The sequence below is a fragment of the Melospiza melodia genome, chromosome 4 (genome assembly GCF_035770615.1).
Source record: "Melospiza melodia melodia isolate bMelMel2 chromosome 4, bMelMel2.pri, whole genome shotgun sequence".
Lineage (NCBI taxonomy): Eukaryota > Metazoa > Chordata > Aves > Passeriformes > Passerellidae > Melospiza > Melospiza melodia.
The window spans coordinates 13377229-13395089 of NC_086197.1; the positions used below are offsets into that span (position 1 = coordinate 13377229).

Here is a 17861-nt window from a genome sequence, read left to right on the forward strand (position 1 = left end):
AGGTGTGTGCCGACCTCACTTCCGGGACCTGTCACCGGCCGCTCCCGCCCCGCTCCCGTTCCCTCCCCGCTCCTTCCCCGCTACCGCTCCTTCCCCGCCGGCAGCCGGGGACACGGCTCGGCCCGGCCCCGCCCTGCGCGGCCCGTGGCAGCGATGCACGGTACTGCCTTAGGGGCGGCCTCTGCCCGCGCGGTGCCCGTGTCCCGGCCGGGGCGCCGGCAGGAGGCGGGAGCGCCCGCCCGGGGTTGGGTGACGCCCCCGGCTCGCTAACGCGGCGGCGGCTTTGCTAATGACCTGTCCTTTCCTCTCCTCCCCTCCCTTGCCATTCGCTATTACTTATCTCTCCGGCGCCGCGGTGTGAAGCCCTCGGCCGAGCGGCGGCGGACAGCAGCAGCAGGAGGTAGCCGGCCCGGGGAGATGCTGTAGCGGCTCCCGCTGCTCGCTCGGAGCGGAGCCCTGGCCCGGCTGCGAGAACGGGGCCGAGGGGCTGCGGGACGGGCAGAGCCGGCCCGGCGCAGGTAAAGAGACTCCCGGGAAGCCCACGGGGAGCGGGGTTTCAGGGCGCTGGAGGTGGGAACGGAGAAGGGGGTAATGCGAGGGGCTGGTTGGCAACTGTCATGTGTCCCAAATGGAACATCTGGATTGCCCTTAACCTGGAATGAACTCGGGCACGAGGCAGAAAGTGCGTGCTTGGAGGTGCCCGCTGCTGGCTTGGCTCGGTCCGGCGGGCTGTGCTGTTCCCGGCCGGCTGGGCAGAGGAGGGTCCTCTGTCCCGAGGGCGAGGAACAGGTCACTGGGAACGCCTCCGGGACTTGCTTCTGCGGTTTGCCGCCTTCTTGGTTGTCCCCGTGGGGCTGGATACTTGCTTTTCAAAAAGCATTCCAGGAGTAACAAAGGAAAGGAGTGCGAAAAGGTGTTGCCTTGTATTCATATTAAGATTGGCCCAGTCTCACTCAATGACACGGGAAGCTGTTCCTAAGCTCTCTGATGGAAGTATGAGCACAGGATTCGTCACACAGGATTATCTGGAATGATAATGTTTGGCGCTTTTGGCATTGGGTGTCTTAGTAGTACTGCACTAATAAAGGTGTTGCATAAGTTTTGTTGTGAAGGAAAATCGTGGTCAAACTCCTTGTGTTACAGAACATGCACGGACTTTTCTCATTGGCATCTGGCACTGCTCACCTATTAAAATTTGCTTTGCAGGCAGCAAAACGGATCAGCTGTAAAAACGATTTCCTTTGTAAATCCTGAACCACTGACTTAGCACTGAGGCTGCTACCTGGTCTCGTGCTGAACTGAGGCACTTGTGGTTCATGTGATGTGGTCACACGTCTGCTGAACCCAAAGCAGCGCCGTAACTTCTGTTGGCTGGCATGAGCAGCCATCGGCTCCCAGTGACTTTGAGTGGCAACTTTGGGAATTTCAAGTAATACAATGTAGTGTATGGGAAGGATGAGGGCATGCAGACCTTACCAGAGGTTTGTGGAACTCCCCAGACTGCATGCCTCCTGTCTTTTCCCATGTTTGGAAGGAACTCTTAGCATGGTCCAAAAAAAATTCTTATCAAGCATGTTGGTGCTTTATATTGACTGTCATCCTCTACAGTCAGGTGCATGGGGAGTTTTGGCTACCTGCTGGAAACACCTTGTGGGTTTGTCACTTGCTTTCCAAGTAGTTCTTTAGTGTCCTCATTTTCTGTTAATACTGTAGTCCTCATAAAGGGTGTAATGAATTTTAAACAATGGAGAGAGGGTTACACTTCAGCTGTGATTTTGTGCTGTTATGCTTTTAATATTTCGTGTGCAGAGTATTATAAAAATATAAGGGACAATAATGTCCTACAGGAGAGTAGGATATATGGCCTAAGATGCTAATCTTGTTCTAAAAAATGGATTCTAATGCTCACTGTTGTCCCAAGGAAACATAACTTTTCTTATTATTTTTTCAGAAGCAGCTTGAACTTCAAAATTACAAACAGCTCTATTCTTGTCCTTACTTTTCTATAGCTTTCCTGATGAGATTTGGGTTCTGACTTCTGCTTCTGTTGCACATGTCATATTTTTGCAAGGGGGAAAGCAGAGAACACCATACTTACCTTGGAAAACAAATGAAGTTGAATTAATATTTCTTAAATGTACAACCATATTTTCTTACATAATTTTGGATTTTAAACATTTTTTAAATCCACTCTTTCAAAACCTCTCTGCATCTCTAATTTGTTTGATATTTTTAGCTATATATGCTTTTTAAAAAATATATAGACCTTATAAAGTATATAAAACCAAAATCTCTACCTTTGAGATGTAAATCCTCAAAATAAAGGTCAATTGCAAAGACATCTCATGGGGCTGTGTGTGCACCTTGGAAAATGTAACTGCTCTAAAGGTGTCCACAGAAAGACTTTGTGAGAATGCTCTTTAGGAGTAAAAGTATTTTACTCTATAACAGATAATTAAAATAGCACAGGGCTGTCACTATAGTGTTCTCAGTTGAGTGGTTTTGAATTCTTTTAGTATGAAAGAAAAAAATCTGAATTATATTGGGATATACCAGTTATGTTCCCTAGTTAGCTAGATGTCAGTGTGGCCCAGCTGTAAAACTAAGGACATATTAAAAAAACTCAATCATTTAAAAATTATCTTAGCCCAAGAGAAATGAAAGCTTTTTTTTCAGAAGAAGCATAAAGAAATATTTTTCTTAAGTGATATTACATCATAGCTATGCAAAATCAGTATTGTAAGCCCTGGGGAATTTTATTGACACTTTTTTTTTTTTTTCTCTTAAGAATGTCAGCAGCTTTTTATTGATGAAGAACTGCTTGTTATCACCAATCTACACATGAAATGGAAGGGGAAAAGATTCTGGAAAACAACTGTTTCAGCCTTGCAAGATGCTGCTTGAAGGGGTGAGTACATACATGGACTGGGCACAGAATCTCTGTAAAAAGTGATTAATGTATAGTCAAATGACAAGGAAAGAAATCTGAGCATGTAGTGGCAGTAAATAGTTGATAAACAGAAAATAGTAGTACAGTCAGGAGAGCAAAGTCAAACTTCCTTGTAGTCTGATATCTTCCTTATAGTCTGATATCTGCTGCTGTCTTAGGTGCTAGTCAGTAGAATTCTGAATTCTTAATATTTTAGAAGTATAGTGCTCAGCATTTCAAAGGACCAGGTCTGTTAAATTAAACATTGAATGACATTTTATGAAGTAGAAGGCTGAATCCTTCACTGAGGTAGAAAGCCTGGTAAGGTTAGGCTCTTCATCATCACAATGCTCAAAGCTAAAATCTCTCCAAGAGTGTGATATTTGACGTGTTGTAAAGATACTCAAGTAATGTGAGACTGTTGTGTGACCAGATTGCATGTGGCATTGAGATGTTGCCAAATCTGACTCCACTTCCTCATACCACTTCTCATAGTTTCTGCTTATGAAACAATATTTATTTATAAGTGCATTGCATGTGTCTTTAAATATCTAAGAAGTGTAATTTCTGTGTCCAGTGAATCTTCTCGTGCACAGATTACTATAAATTATAAACCACAGCTCCCTGGCACTCTAATCCTGACTGAGGCTGGAGCTGTTACATGACTGGTTTGTGTTGAAGGCTTTGCTAAGTCTTAAAATGTGTGTAAGGTGTTAAAATATTTCATACTTTGGAAAGATGCAAACTACCAAAGAGGCCTAGTTTGTCCTGTGGTGCTGTGTTCATCTAAATTTCTTGGTTTAAGTTCAAGTTGTTTCATGCCTGTGGAAACACTAAGGGTAGGAGAGATTGACAAGCATTTGGCAAATTACCTATCCCTTTCTAAAAATGCTGATACACTGTCATGGGTTTTAAAAGATTAATAAACTGAGAAATGATTCCCTAAATCTTTCCAAATAATAAAAGAAACTTGTTCCAAAATGTGTCTGCCTTGAGGAACTCAGAGCAGAGAGCTGGAGTTGTACTGAGGTAGTGCAGCTCTTTGGCGTGTTTCCAGGCAGATGAAATACATGTGAAAGCAAGTTAGTCCAATATTTTCATATTTCATATTTTTGTATCTCATGAGTTTGTTTTCATTTTGTTGAGAAGTATGTGGAAGGAAACCAGAGCTGCTGTTTGGAGTGCTGGTTGTGCAAATCCTTGCTCATTTTTGAGTGTATAACATCCTGCAGCTGAGAGAATTTATCATGGTGAATGGTTTAGAGTTTGATGTATTTTAAATGGAAAAATAATTCTGCAATGACTTAATATTATCTACATTTAACAACAACAACAAAAGAAATCATAAAAGTGGATCATTTGAAACTATTCTACAGCCTGTGGTTAAGATCTGGAGGCAGATCTTACTGTTTTGTTGTGTATATCCATGCATCCAGCACTCTTATGCTGAGTAAGTTCTATTACCTGAATACAGGCTTGTATTGCCATTCTTTGTTTTGTTTTGTTACACAAAGAAATGCTACATGCCTGCTTTGTTTTAAAAATTATTTACAGGAAATGATTGATATAACAAATCACCGAGCAAACCACTGAACATGAATGTTCAGAAGGTAAGAATAGCTCATGTTTTATTTGCAAAATCTTACTTGAAAGTGAAGGCTTGAATTACTGATGATGTTTGCTAGCCTGCTGTCAGTGTTACTGCTTCAGGAAGAGTTGTACAAAGTACCTGACACTGCAGTCATGGGGCAGGTTCCCATTAAACAAAACCAAACAAAACCAAAAAAACCAAGCCAAACTCTCTGGCATCTTTAGTCAACAGGTATGGAAAACATTCCCTGGAGTAGTAAGGCTGAAGAACATAATGTGCAACCAATTGGATGTGCAGGGGAGGAGAAGGGAGAAGGTGGGTGCTGTGTCAGGAGGCTGCTTTGGAGGCTCTTGTTAATTAGTGCCTGGTGGCTTTTTGTCCAACAGAGCAGAGGAATCCTCCAGTACAGCTGTCAATTAATTCCTACACTCTGATATTAAAATACAATTAATTGCAGCCCACGGGACTGTTGGCTCATTGGCAGTTTTCAATGGAAGATTACCAAATAGCCGTATATATATATATACACACATATATACATAAAATATGTAAATATATATATAAATATATAAATAGCTACATATATTTATATATATATATATTAAGTGCACACATGCTGTGTGCAGTTAAGCAGGCCAGTGTGATCAAATCAGGTAGCAGCTTTGTAAGTAAGAGACAAGCTTTAGTACCTAGGTAAGTGAGAGACAAGCAGCACAGGGTTACTGCCTCTGAACAAAGCAGCAGCTGTATCTGTGGTTCTGTGCTGGGGATGTACAGATGAAACTGTGCATAAACAGGCCAATATTTTCAGGATAAATATATGCTCTGGGCACCTGATTTTCAGCATGTATGAATGAACACAGAAATGCAAAAAAGAATGGAATGTCCTCTGTCGGTGGTTCCTGACAGCCCTGCAAAGACAGGCTACAGCAAGAAGTGTGGCTGCACAGCATGGCTGGATCTGATCTGTGCTCCTTTCCCTCTCCCATCCGTGCTCCTCTGTCCGTCCCGTTTGCTGCCCCTCGGTGGGTCTGCTCAGCTCTCTGAGCTGTCCGTGGTTTTCCTGTGTTACCGATTCAGTGAATGGAGCTGCGTCTGCGCTGGGGAATTAAACTGGCCAGGGACTGTTCCCGGAGCTGGCCCGGAGTGTCGGGATGCAGAGCAGTGGGCAGTGCCCCGGGCCGGGCGCTCTCCTGGGAGCCTCTCAGGCCGCTCCGGGCCACAGCGCTGTCGGGCAGGCTCCGGGGCAGCTCCGGCCCGGGCCATTCACGGTGCCAGCGGGACCCGGCAGCGCCAGAGCCAGCGCAGGCGGCGGGGAGCAGCGTGGCTGGAAGGACAGAGGGACACGGCAGTGCCAGGGAGCTACTGAAGGGACATCCTTTTGATGTGTGTTACTTAAGCTGACTTGGCTAGGTACCCTTAAAGTAACCTTATTTTGCAGCCAGTAACTCTGCTTGGGAGAGGGACTGTGTGCTGTGTCCCCCATAACTGCTCTTGCAATGTCTGATTCAAGGCAGCTGAAATGCCTTACAAAGTGAAGTAAAACTGGAATATGAAAATACATACATTGTTTTAAAAAGAGATTTTATTTTCCTGGCTCTTCCACTGGACTCATATTCTTCCTCCGCCTTTCTGCAGTTCAGATGCTTGCTTGGTTAGAAGTAGTGGGGTGGCAGATGTACAGTAGTGCTGGTATTGCTGTTAAACTGGGCACCAGATACCCATCACATCATAGAGGATGAGCAGGGAAAACATGGCAGGAAAACAATTGGGTATAGTTTGGCACTTTCTGATCACGCAGGAAAACAATTGGGTATAGTTTGGCACTTTCTGATCACGCAGGAAAACAATTGGATATAGTTTGGCACTTTCTGATCACGCAGGAAAACAATTGGGTATAGTTTGGCACTTTCTGATCACGCAGGAGTGTGAGGCTTGTGATCTGTACACTGTAGTGAGTGACCTGATTTAGAGCTGTGAAGTCATGTGTCCCAAGTATATCCTCTATCTGACACGTCAGGAGCTTGCAAGTACAAGCACTTGATGTCCATTTGCCAAAAAATGTAGATTAATTGCATTCATGCCTGTTGCCAAGGCTCCTGTCAGTAATACTAGCTCAGTGTAAACTTTGGTTTTGTGTGATACATTTATCACAAAGGAAAACTTTTAAAGGTAGGGATGTCTGAATTGTCAGAATAAAACTGAAGGCCTTTCTCTTAGCAAAAAAAAGCAAAACCACAAACCAAAAGCAACAAAAAGCCCAGCAAGAAAAAGTGAAAGAATTTTGTTTTGCATTCCATTCTAGTTGTGGCATGACATTAAATTGAAGTTAGTTTATTTTTAGCAGGTTTCATTTGTTTATTTACTTAAACGTAATAGCTGAGCAACAAGAGGAAAAGTATTTCTAATGAATGAGTAAAATTTTAGCACAATAAAGAATAAGTGAACTAAAAACTTCAGGTGCTAGTTACAGATGACATTTTTATGTGCAGGTAGAAGAGTGTAAAAGTTGGCCCATTGGAATGACTCAATTTTCAGAAAGACACTTGCAAGCAGAAGAGGCCTAAATTTGTAACATTTTGTGAGGGTCATTATTTTTAAAAGGATATAAATCCCTCTGCTAAGCTGAATTTAATTTATCAAATAAGTCATGTTATTATGTCTGCACAAGGGAATAAAGTTTATCAGGGAAATAAAACCACTGAAAATACACAGTGGTGGTGTTCTCTGCTAAGAAGGCGAATTCAGGCTTCTTGAATGTCTTCCAGAAACAGATGTAAATTCCACTGTAGCTTTTCAGCCAGTGAATAATCCTGGTCTGTTATGGTTGGTGATGAATCATGCAAGGAGCTGCAGATGGTGAGGGGGGTGCAGCTGTGCAGATGCTGGAGGAGCTGAGATGGGAGACTGGAGCACCAAGGGGGTGAAGGAGGTGATTTGGGATGGGTTCATATGGGTGAGAGAGGAGAGGGAAAGACAGCTGAAAGAATATTGAAAAGGACTGTCACCTGAGATTTGGCATGGGGAGTGAGCTGGTGACTGAAAGGACGTGTTCTTGAGGAAGAAACATACATTTTTTGGAACAACATTTTTTGTTGTTATTGGTCTTGGAAGCAGTAATTGCAGTATCACATACTAAAGCAACTTGGCTTTTGTCCTGAGCCAAAATGATAAGGAGCCCAAGCCAGAAGTTTAATCTATAAATGAAAAGAGAAAACTAAGAAATTTCATGTCTCTTCTACTTTCCTTAAGTAGGAGACCTTTTGGAGGAAAATGTACAGATGCAAAGTTTTGGGATTTTTTATTTCTATTTTTCTGAGCAGGACATGTGTAGTGAGATCAGTGAGGCAAAATTTGGGAGTTTGTCAGATGGAGAAGTTATATCTGTCTAAGTCAAAATCCAGTCAAAATTTAGTCCCACAAAAAATGGGAGGTTGCAAGGCCTAATCATTAAATGGCAGGTAAGACTCAAATGGAACTCTTCACAATCTTAAATCAATATGCTAAACACACCTTTCAAATTTTTGCATTAAGTAATTTCAATTTATCTTTTTCTTATTTTCCTCTCCTTGCAGATTGAAAGTTTTGTTCCAAAACAATAGCTCTTTATTCAGGAAGAATGTTGCCATTAAGATGTCTGCAGGAATTAGGGGGTGGTGCAGGCAAATGTCCAGATCAATCTTGGAAGAGAGTTTTCCTCCAAAACTGAGAGCAATTTTCAGGATTGTTTTCTTACTCTTCTGGTCTAGTTACCTGTCAGGTTATGCAGTATGTCTGCTGTCCTGTGCCCCCAGCCCAATAATTCTGAACCTACAAACCTTCTCAAATTAGAGAGAGCAGTAATGGCTGCAAAGGCACTAAAGTTCTGTCATTTTCATGGAAGTTGTGGCTGGGAAGAGGAAAGGAAAACACATTGTTGACCCTGCTGAGGAAGTGATGCAATGTGAATTCAGCAATTGTCTGTTCTGTTTGGCTCTCAGTTTCCAGCCAGCACAGTGGAACAAGCAAGCTCAGGCTGAAGCAGCCTCAGTGTGTTTGTGATGCTTTGGGGGTGCCATGTGGGCAGTAGTAAACACCTGTATGAATGGTGGCTCTCAAATCTGGGCACTGCCTCAGTGCTCCCAAAATTTTATGGTGCTATTTAAACTCACAAAACCATATGCAGCTGCAAAAATTTCATTGCCAGTCAATAAACTCAAAATTAATTGGCATCTGTCATCTATAATGCATGGCCTTGAATGAGGTTGTTGTATTTATGAATGAGTTGAAGTATTTATGTCATAGGAGCAATCCATTGCTCTTCTTTTGAAGAATAAGCAAGGTTGAAATAATACAGGAAGGTTAAATATGCTCAGAAAACAAAAGATTATGTCATTATTTCTTATGCTTCTTTTATAACATTTCAGCTAAAGACAAGTATTTTTATTTACAACACAGCAAGCATTCTAATTTCAAAAGAGTATGTTACTGCTATATGTTATGTTATAATATCTATATTATATATATATGTTATGATAACATACTAAAGAATATGTTAATATCAAGAATACATACCACTTGCTATCACACATAAAGGTCTGCAGATAAAAGCCAAAAGGGATTTCTAGATCCTGTTTTGTAAGAACATTTGAAGTTATCTGTACTTACACATGAACCCTAAATATTGTTGAAATACCATCAGTTTCAGAAAGTGCATCCAAGTGGTTTTTTGACCTTAAGTTAGTGGCAATTGGCTTTTTCTTTTCCTAAATATAGTATGTCTGAATTTGCACATTTGTAAGGAGGAGTTACTAGACAGTTATGCTTGTAAAAGGTATGATGTTTTCATTGACAAAACATTCATGTATGTTATGGTTTTGTGGGTTTATTTGGTTTTGGGTGTTTTTATCAAGCATGTGAGCAAGTAAATCTTCTGAGTGAGAGGTTTATGTAGCAGCACCATCAATAAGCCAAAAATTTTGCCTTGCACTGCATCTGTCTATATTAGATTATAATTTTAATTGACAATTTCAGTTGCACAGATGTCTTTAATTTGTTACCTTATGAAGTTTATTTTTACCATATGTAGTGAAAATGTATTCTGTAAGAGACTTAGCAAGGGACTTACATTTTATTTACTACAAGAATTGATTATATTGGAGATAATCATTTAGGCACCACTCTAAAATGCAATTTCTATTTGCCTGTTACCCTCTGATGTCTGTGTCCTTCAACAAATGAGGTCTCAGTGGAATATCAGGGCATAGTTAGAAAATTGTTGAGCACACACTTTTCATAACCTGAGATGCAGTAATCACATGTGTAAGGAAACAATTGCAGCATTCCAATTTAGTCTGAAGGATCTGGTTCCCAGTGAGCAGCATGTTGGGGCAAATGCGTGGGCTGTTTGTAAATGCTGGACATGTTGTAATCAGCTTTGACTTCACCACTCAAACTTATTGTTATGTATTAATTTTAGGAAAAAAACACCTGACTATGGCTTAGGGCATCTCATCTATGCCTGCAGTTCATAAGATGCAGTTTTTGTGGGATTTTTGGTTTGTTCCTTTTTCTTAATTCCCTTAATTCCAGCCATACCATGCAACCAGATTTAGCCTCAATCTGAGCTCTGATCTCTGAAATGAAGGTGTCCCTAACTGTTAATCAATTCAAAAGCTTGGCTTATGTAATTAGCTCATCAGACATTTATACAGTATTGCAAAACTTGGAAAAACCTGGCAACTTCCAAGTCAATGGGCAAGGAGTTTTTGGGACACACCAAATAAATGGGCGAGGAGTTTTTGGGACATGTGAGGAAAGCAAAATAACTTGAAGTTCATCAAGGGGGTAATAAAAATAAAGCAAACACTCAGATGACACATTTGTGTGAACGTGACCTTGGCTCTTGGATCAAATAGCAAATACATGTATGTCGTGTTTGTCTGAATGTGACCTCTCCTTGGTTCAAATATCAATCATAAATCAGAGCCCAGCTTTTGATGTGCATGCAGCAGGAGCAGCCTCTTAGATGATGCACCAGATCTGCCTTTCTCAGCAGTTGTGGTCTCCACATGTCAGTGCTCAGCACACACACCCAGCATGTGTGGCAGTGTGTTCTCTCAGCTCCATGGCCTGCCAGGTGTTGTCACAGAGGCTTTAGAATCTGTAGAACTTAGAAGCACAAACTGTTGTGATTAGCACATGTAAACTTTGGAATCTTCCTCAAGCATGGAATCATTTGACTGGAATATTGGAATATATTCTCTTCAAGTCTGTTGGAATATAGACTTGAAGAGAAGCTGACATTGAACTGGATTGGATAAAGAGCAAAAGCTGGGGATTCATTAGGGAGAGGAAAGGAAAAGGGGGAGTGTGTTGCAAGTGCAAAGTGGTAAATGTAACAGTGGAGTGGGGTTTTCAGTAGAAGTTCTGGTGAGCTGTGAGCAGCATTGGTGGAACTGTAGTGAGCCTGAGAGGCAGCACATGGCAGAGAACACAGACTGCTCTATAACATAGAGGTTACTGAGATGATGCCATGGCTTAGCTTCTTGCAGAAAATAAATTCTTCTTGTCCTTTTGAGTCTCTTGTTAATAAAATATACTTTCTTCAGTGGTTATGCCTCAAAAATACTGGATATTATGAACTGCAATATGAATATTTGCTTTAAGTGCATTAACAACTAATGTAAACTGAATAATCTTCTTTCATACTGCTTTACAGGCTGATTCTCTTTAAATCATATTAACAGTAGTGTATTGATTCTATAGATTAGGCTGATAGTCAGTTTGATTATAAAAATGGAAACAGACACCATTACAAATTGAGAGATTTTTAGGCCTTCCATGTATCTGGACTATAAAAGTTGAAGCAAGACAAAAGACTTTTTTAACACAAAGTTTTTCACTTGAGTCTTTGGCAGTGCTTGCTTGGGGTTGGTACTGTCTAAAATTCAGATTGAATTATAATGTAGTTAAAAAATACAAAAACCTAGGAACTCAAAATACACAAAGCAAACAACAACAACAAAAAAAAATCCCCGAAGCCCCACAAACAAACAAAATCCCAAAGCAACAAAGGTCCCTCCAAAAACACTTCTTGAAGAAAACAGTAAATTGAAGGAAAACATTACAGGTTTTACAGGTTTTTCAATAACCCTGAGTATGGTATTATATGGTTTGTTAATTTATATTACTCTTGAATTATGCTGAAGTTCTGAGTAGAGAGCTCTTTAAAGGATTCAGCAGACATAGATTTAAAAGAGATTTGAAAGCTTTACTTTGACATGCAGCTATTTCTGAGTCTAGTTTCAGTTCAGCATTCACTAGACAGAAAAGTCAAGTCTTCCTATTCCCAGTTACAGAAACCTCCAAAGCATTTATTTTTTGGATATGAAAACTCACATTTAGAGGAGAAAAAACCAAACCAAACAACCAAAACATCTCAGTCATGCTGGCATTCTCTGCAGACTTGAACCTATTTGAGCTTGAAGGCAGTTTAAACAACACCTCAATCTGCCCTCTTTACAATATGGGATTTTCCTTTATCAGAAGGGCCTTGATGCAAATTTGATTAATGCCATGTTTGATACATCCATTTGTGTGGAAGAAAGCAAGCATGACTGCTGATAGGTGTAAACTTGAGGTGACAGACCTGTAAGTCTTGTCTTTGGAGCCTGGAGGCAAAGGTTGCAAAACCTTCCTGTCCTGCTGCTGATGAAACCAAGTGAGGCTCCTGCTGCCAGAGGGATTGCAGGGGCTCCTTTAAACACAGGCTTCAGATCCTACTGCACCATACCCAGGAGCTGTGGTCTGCAGCTCAGCTGTCTGGTACAGGCTGGCTGTCTAATGGTGTGCATGAGATATGGTGCAATCTGTTTTCTTGTCTAATATGAAGCCAGTGTAAACATAAAGTGTTCTGAACATAGTTCCTAGTTACCAGGGTCTTGAGGGGCTTGTTGAATTCAAAATTCTCCTTTAGAAAGCCACTTGATGCTGGGATGTTGCTCTATTCTTTGCCAGCAGCTGAAGTCTTTCTTTGAGCTAGATTCTACTCTCAGCTTGAGTTTCCAGCATTGGAACTTTAATTTCATTTTTGTTATTTATTTTTTGGATCGTGTTGTGTCACCTCAGAGTAAGTGCCTGGATCTTCAGGCATTACTGGATTTCAGTGGTAATTTTACAACTGGAAGGTGAATATCTATGGGATGTGCACATAGCAGCCTGCATGACAGTTCCACAGCCCTGCCAAAAGATGGTAATACCCCTTAATGTAATAGAGGTGCTGTCTGATCTGTAGAGCAGTTTTCACCTCCCACAGGAGACCAAAGAGGCATTGGCTTCTTCACCTCAGGCAGTGCAAGTGCCTGCTCTGCAGACCCAGCCTGTCCACACTGGATTCTGCAGAGGGGGTTCAGGCTGCACATGCAGTTATATTTTGGCCATGCAGCACGTGTGTCCCTCTTCCCAGCTGCTTATTTCTACTCTCTCCATTGAGCCAGCACTAATATTTGTAAGGCTTTGCAGTGAACTGGATCAGGGAAGTGGTTGGGTTGAAAAGTACCTCGTTTTTAGTGTGTAATCATGGCCTCCAAGATCAGTCATGGCTCTGGAAATTCCATTGAGCTCCACTCAACCCAAACATGTTAAGTGAGCTGTTTGACATTAGGTGAGATGAATTACCTCTCTTATTTCTGTTTGCTGAAAATTAATTTCCTCTTTGTAGTTTTTTCTCCATTAGTGACTGCATCTGTTGTGTGAAAGTGAGAGGGTATGATATTTGAAAGAAATAGTTTCATTATCTCCTGAATAATTTTGTTGCTGCCCTGTTATTAGTTAGTTCTTAAACAGTAATCTTGGCAAAACAAATATCTAAAACTATTTAGTGTATAATAAATGTGTTACATAAGTGAAAAAGGGAAATAGTGAATATATAGTCTTGAAGGTCTAGAAATCAGCTGAAATGTTTAGTAACATTGTAAAGGAGGGTTTGAGTGGTCCTGTTCAGAGACACTGATCTGTAACATACACTAGCCAATGTAATTTAAACTCCACTGGCACAGAAAATCCTGGGTCCAAAGAAACAAAGCTTCCTAGCTCAGTAAGTTCTCCTTAAGTTTGGCTGAGCAAAATAAACAAAATAAAAAAAAAATTTCCGTGTTGTTTTTGTCATTTTGGCTGGGCTTAGCCCCAGGAGGCAACCAAGCCCCACTTGCTCACTCACCTGCCATGGGGCTGGGGAGAGAATTCAAATCAAACTTGCATAGAATTTTTCCTTATGTGACTTTTAAGATCCTGACTTTACAACTTTGCTGTCAATTTTCAAAATTAGGGTATGTGAATTTTGATTTCTTTTGAAGGCAAGGATACCTATAAGTTGCATATGGTATCTTGGAGTACAGCTGAGTAAAGGGAAGAATGATGACATTTTTCTGGGTGAGTGTTTTTGAAGATGGGGTGTGCAACTGGCAGTCTTGATGAAGGAGTAGCTTACAAAAATTTTTCATCACATGCATAGAAAATGTTCTCTGACTTATGTTGTTAATACTTTTAAAAATAAAAATAATACAAGTATGTAAAGTTACCAACTATGAAAATTGAATAAATTATCACATGATAAATTAGAAAATATGCATCCTTTGCCAGGTGGAAGTCTGGGTGTCACACTGTAGGTACCAAATCCTGTTTTCTATTTTTCTTGTTGAATCAGGATATTGGAAATATTCTACATATTCAAGGCTCTTACATATGTACATTCTTACATATTCAAGGCTCTTCCTATCCAGTGAAGTTTTCTAAAAATATCTATTGCAATCACGAGTTTACATGTGCTGTTTTCAACCCCAGCATTCTCCAAATGACCTAGAGGTAATGGCTGTTTCAACTTTAACCCTGGTATTTGCAAGCAAGCCCTTTACACGATCAATTTGTTTATGCAGAAAGATCAGACTTTGTTACTGTTCCCAGAGACCTTTGCATCTCAGAGACCTGTTTCCTTACAGAGATTATCCCTGGTGAGGCAAGTATTAAATGTGGAAGGGCTGGAGGTTTGGTATCCCTCCATCCCTTGCCAAAAATGAAGCAAGTAACTGATAGCTGCATGTTGAGGTGTTTTTCTTTAATAATCTGACTGATTTCTTTGGGACTGATTTCAAGTTGATAGGTAAGTTACTCAGTGGGTATTCACAGTGAGGTGGTGGGAAAGGACTTCTTGTGAAAATAGACATATTTCAGAGATAACAGGATGTGAGAGAGTAAAACCTGTTTGACCTTAAAACCATAATTACATGAAATGGGGTCCTTATTCTTCTATGTTCCATTATCTTGTTTTCGGTTTGTGTGACTTGGGGATAAGAAAGGGGTTATGGAGACTGAATTATTGTATGGGGAAACTGAGAAAATCCTCTGCCAATGTCTTTGTGGCACAGAATTTTTCTCAATACTTAGAAGACACAGATCTTTGAGTGGAATCATCATGCTGCATCTACTACATCTACTGTTGCAACATGTACAGGGCTTTTTGTAAAGCTAAATTCTTTCTGTGAATATTAAATGAGCTTCATACTCATTACCCTTTTTTATTTTAGGAGTTTTTTTTTTCATTCAAGCAAGGATCAATGCATCTTATGTGAAACCTGCCAGTGAAAGCATATGCATGTGCAAACATGCACTGAACACAAGAGAAGCCAGAAGGCACTTTACTGCATAAATACTAGGCATATTACTTACAGATTTTCTGTGCTTATAAAACAATTAATTGTCAGTATTGTGAATATTAGTATATTTTGAGTCTTCAGAAATTGTTATGTTGTTGCCATGCTTGCTTAAGTACCAGTTAATCATTGACAAGTGTGCTAATGATTAAGCAGCTGTAATTTAATTGTAGTGTTTGAAAGTACAAAAGGGTATGTAATTTAATAGTTAAAACAAGAAGCACTCCATTTATGTTTCACTAGCTATTAGGTTGTTTTTACAGAAATTTAGCTAAAAAGGCTGCTGAATTTTACATATTGATTGTAAACCTGGAAAGGTATGGTGTGGTTTGGGGGATACCAGGCAGCTGTTGCCATGTCCAGAGGTCAGCTCTCAAGCCTTTCCTTTGCTTTCCTGACAGATAATGCCTATTTTGGTTGAGGGTAGACTTCAGTTTTCTCTTAATCTTTTCAAAATATGTGTGCTGGATGAAGAAGTGGTACTTGGAGAGATGTGTATGTGATTCAGCAGGGAACACTGGGTGCAAGAAGCCCAGTGCCTACTGGAACCTCCCCAGCTATCCTGGGGCTGAGTGTCTGCAGAGGAATAAAATCCTTCTGTGCTGTGAACAACTGCTTTGGCCCAGCAGAGCTTCATGGAGAGCACACTGCAGGAGCAGTGCCAATCATATGCTCTGCCATTCCTCTCTTCTTTTTGCTAATGGTTCCTTTGGGAGACAAATTTGGGTTGCTGGAGGTTTCTCTATACTTTCCCCCCATCACCAAATAGATATATCATACAGATAGGAATTTAACTTTTTTTCCACAAATTAGATACAAGGGATTTCTCTTTTCTGAGTATGTTCTGGTTATGTCAGGGATGTGAGTAGATAACTAAGAGCAAACAGCACAGTTAGCTCCAGGTGTTTCTGGGCTGTTCCCTGCTGTGTGTCCAGCTCTCACCCACCAGCACAGTGGGCACAGTAACATCCCTGTTGTCTGTAACTGGAAATCATGGATAAATTCACATACTAACTCTCCTACATATTCCTGCTTGCTGCACTATGTGACATAGAAATGATTTTCCTTTTCTGGATAAAACTATCCTGTTTCAGAGAAATTGGGCAAATAGATCTGTACTAATGTTTCTGGTAGAATGAGATGGCAGCTTAGTAATAGTGACAGCATTGCCTTTATTTCTCCTGCTCAAGAAGAGTGAGTAGAATATTGATGTTTGTTATAAGTTTTGGTGGGAAGTGCATAATGCCTTCTGTAGAAACACTTTTCTCAACAATGGAGAGAAAACAACCATTTACAGATTGACCTTGTCATAACTTTCATTCATCTTGAAGTCTTTTGGGGAATTTTCCCCACCCTGTGATCTTGATGATTCATGTTGCATAAAGCTTCCAGAGCAATAGAATGTTGAATAATATTTCACTTTTGGATTAGAAATCCTGTATTCAGTGTGCTGTAACTGATTCAAATATTTTTTTTTAAATATCTGTTTTGGTTTTTTTTTTAATTATTCTTTCACCAGTATAAAGAGGTTTAAGTGACTGCTCTACTTGATCAAAATGGTGGACACTGAAAACCAGCTCTATCCCCTCACTCCCTTGGAGGAGGAGGATATAGACAGCCCTTTATCTGGAGAGTTCCTACAAGATATGGAGAGCATTCAAGACCTGTCCCAGTCTCTAGGTGATGATAGTTCTGGAGCTTTAAGTTTAACAGAATTCCAGTCACTGGGAAATGGTCCAGGATCTGATGGATCTGTTATAACAGGTAAGAGTTTGGTTTAACATAAAACTTTCTTTTATAAATAGAATGGTAGAAATTAATAACTACTTTAATGCTGTAATTATTGTTTATGATAGAGTGACACTAGAAATATATAAGCTGATTATGGCACAATCTTAAAATACTTAAGGCTAAAGTTAATATATTAGACAAATATCACTGAGGAATGATTTAATATAAAGTTACATAGCCTTTAGTCAGAGGCTTTGGGAGATCAAAGTGGGAATCACTGCAGTGCTGTAGGACACTGGAGCTCTCAGTAAGGTTTTCCTGTTGAATCTGGGTGTTTGCAAGTCTTTTAGCAGGAGGACCATGTGAAGCAGTTTACTGTTAACCTTTTGGTTAGTTTGCATTATGCTTTGTTTTGGGGGGTTCTTACTTTAGATCAATTCCCAGCTTGTGATCCCTATTTCACCTTGGAATAGTAGAACTGAGGCAATTGAACAGTGTGGGTTTGAAGGGAATGGGGAGAGCTGCCTTCTGGTACTATGGACTGAAGGAATGTTTCTAGAACTATGATTTTGTTCCCTTTTGGTTGCAGACATTCTCATGAGAGAGATGCCTTGTACAGGAAAAGTTATAATGTGCTTTATGTGTGTATTTGGTTATAACATGGTCCTTCAGGGGCTTTACAATTATTTGAGTGTAGGTGTGTACAAGGCCTACAATAATTCAGATCACCTTCTGCTGTCACCTTCTCATGGAGTATTCCGTGCTCACTGCAAAATGTGCTGGTTTTGTGGTCAGAGAATATGCAGAATGTAAGCTTGCAAGGCTCAAATTCCATAAGGCAAGTAAAATGAAATAGCACTTTTAAAAAATCCTGGGGTTTAGGCTGTTCTTGATGACTCTGATGCCTGTGGGCTTGGCAGCA

At 40.5% G+C, this 17861-nt stretch overlaps 1 protein-coding gene across 3 annotated transcripts in view; it reads left to right on the plus strand.

Annotated features, from left to right (window-relative positions):
• Positions 1–233: 233 nt before the first annotated feature.
• Positions 234–17861, plus strand: part of PPARA (peroxisome proliferator activated receptor alpha) — a 33020-nt gene continuing 15392 nt past the window's right edge. The window contains exons 1-4 of one of the 3 annotated variants that reach the window (XM_063153946.1): positions 234–518; positions 2789–2908; positions 4484–4539; positions 16728–16972. In XM_063153946.1, coding sequence (XP_063010016.1) covers positions 16765–16972 — 208 coding nt within the window. In that variant the 5' untranslated portion in view covers positions 234–518; positions 2789–2908; positions 4484–4539; positions 16728–16764. Of the gene's footprint in view, positions 519–2788; positions 2909–4483; positions 4540–14502; positions 14659–16727; positions 16973–17861 lie in introns of those variants that run through there. The other 2 variants (XM_063153945.1, XM_063153948.1) reach the window with 2 other exon arrangements.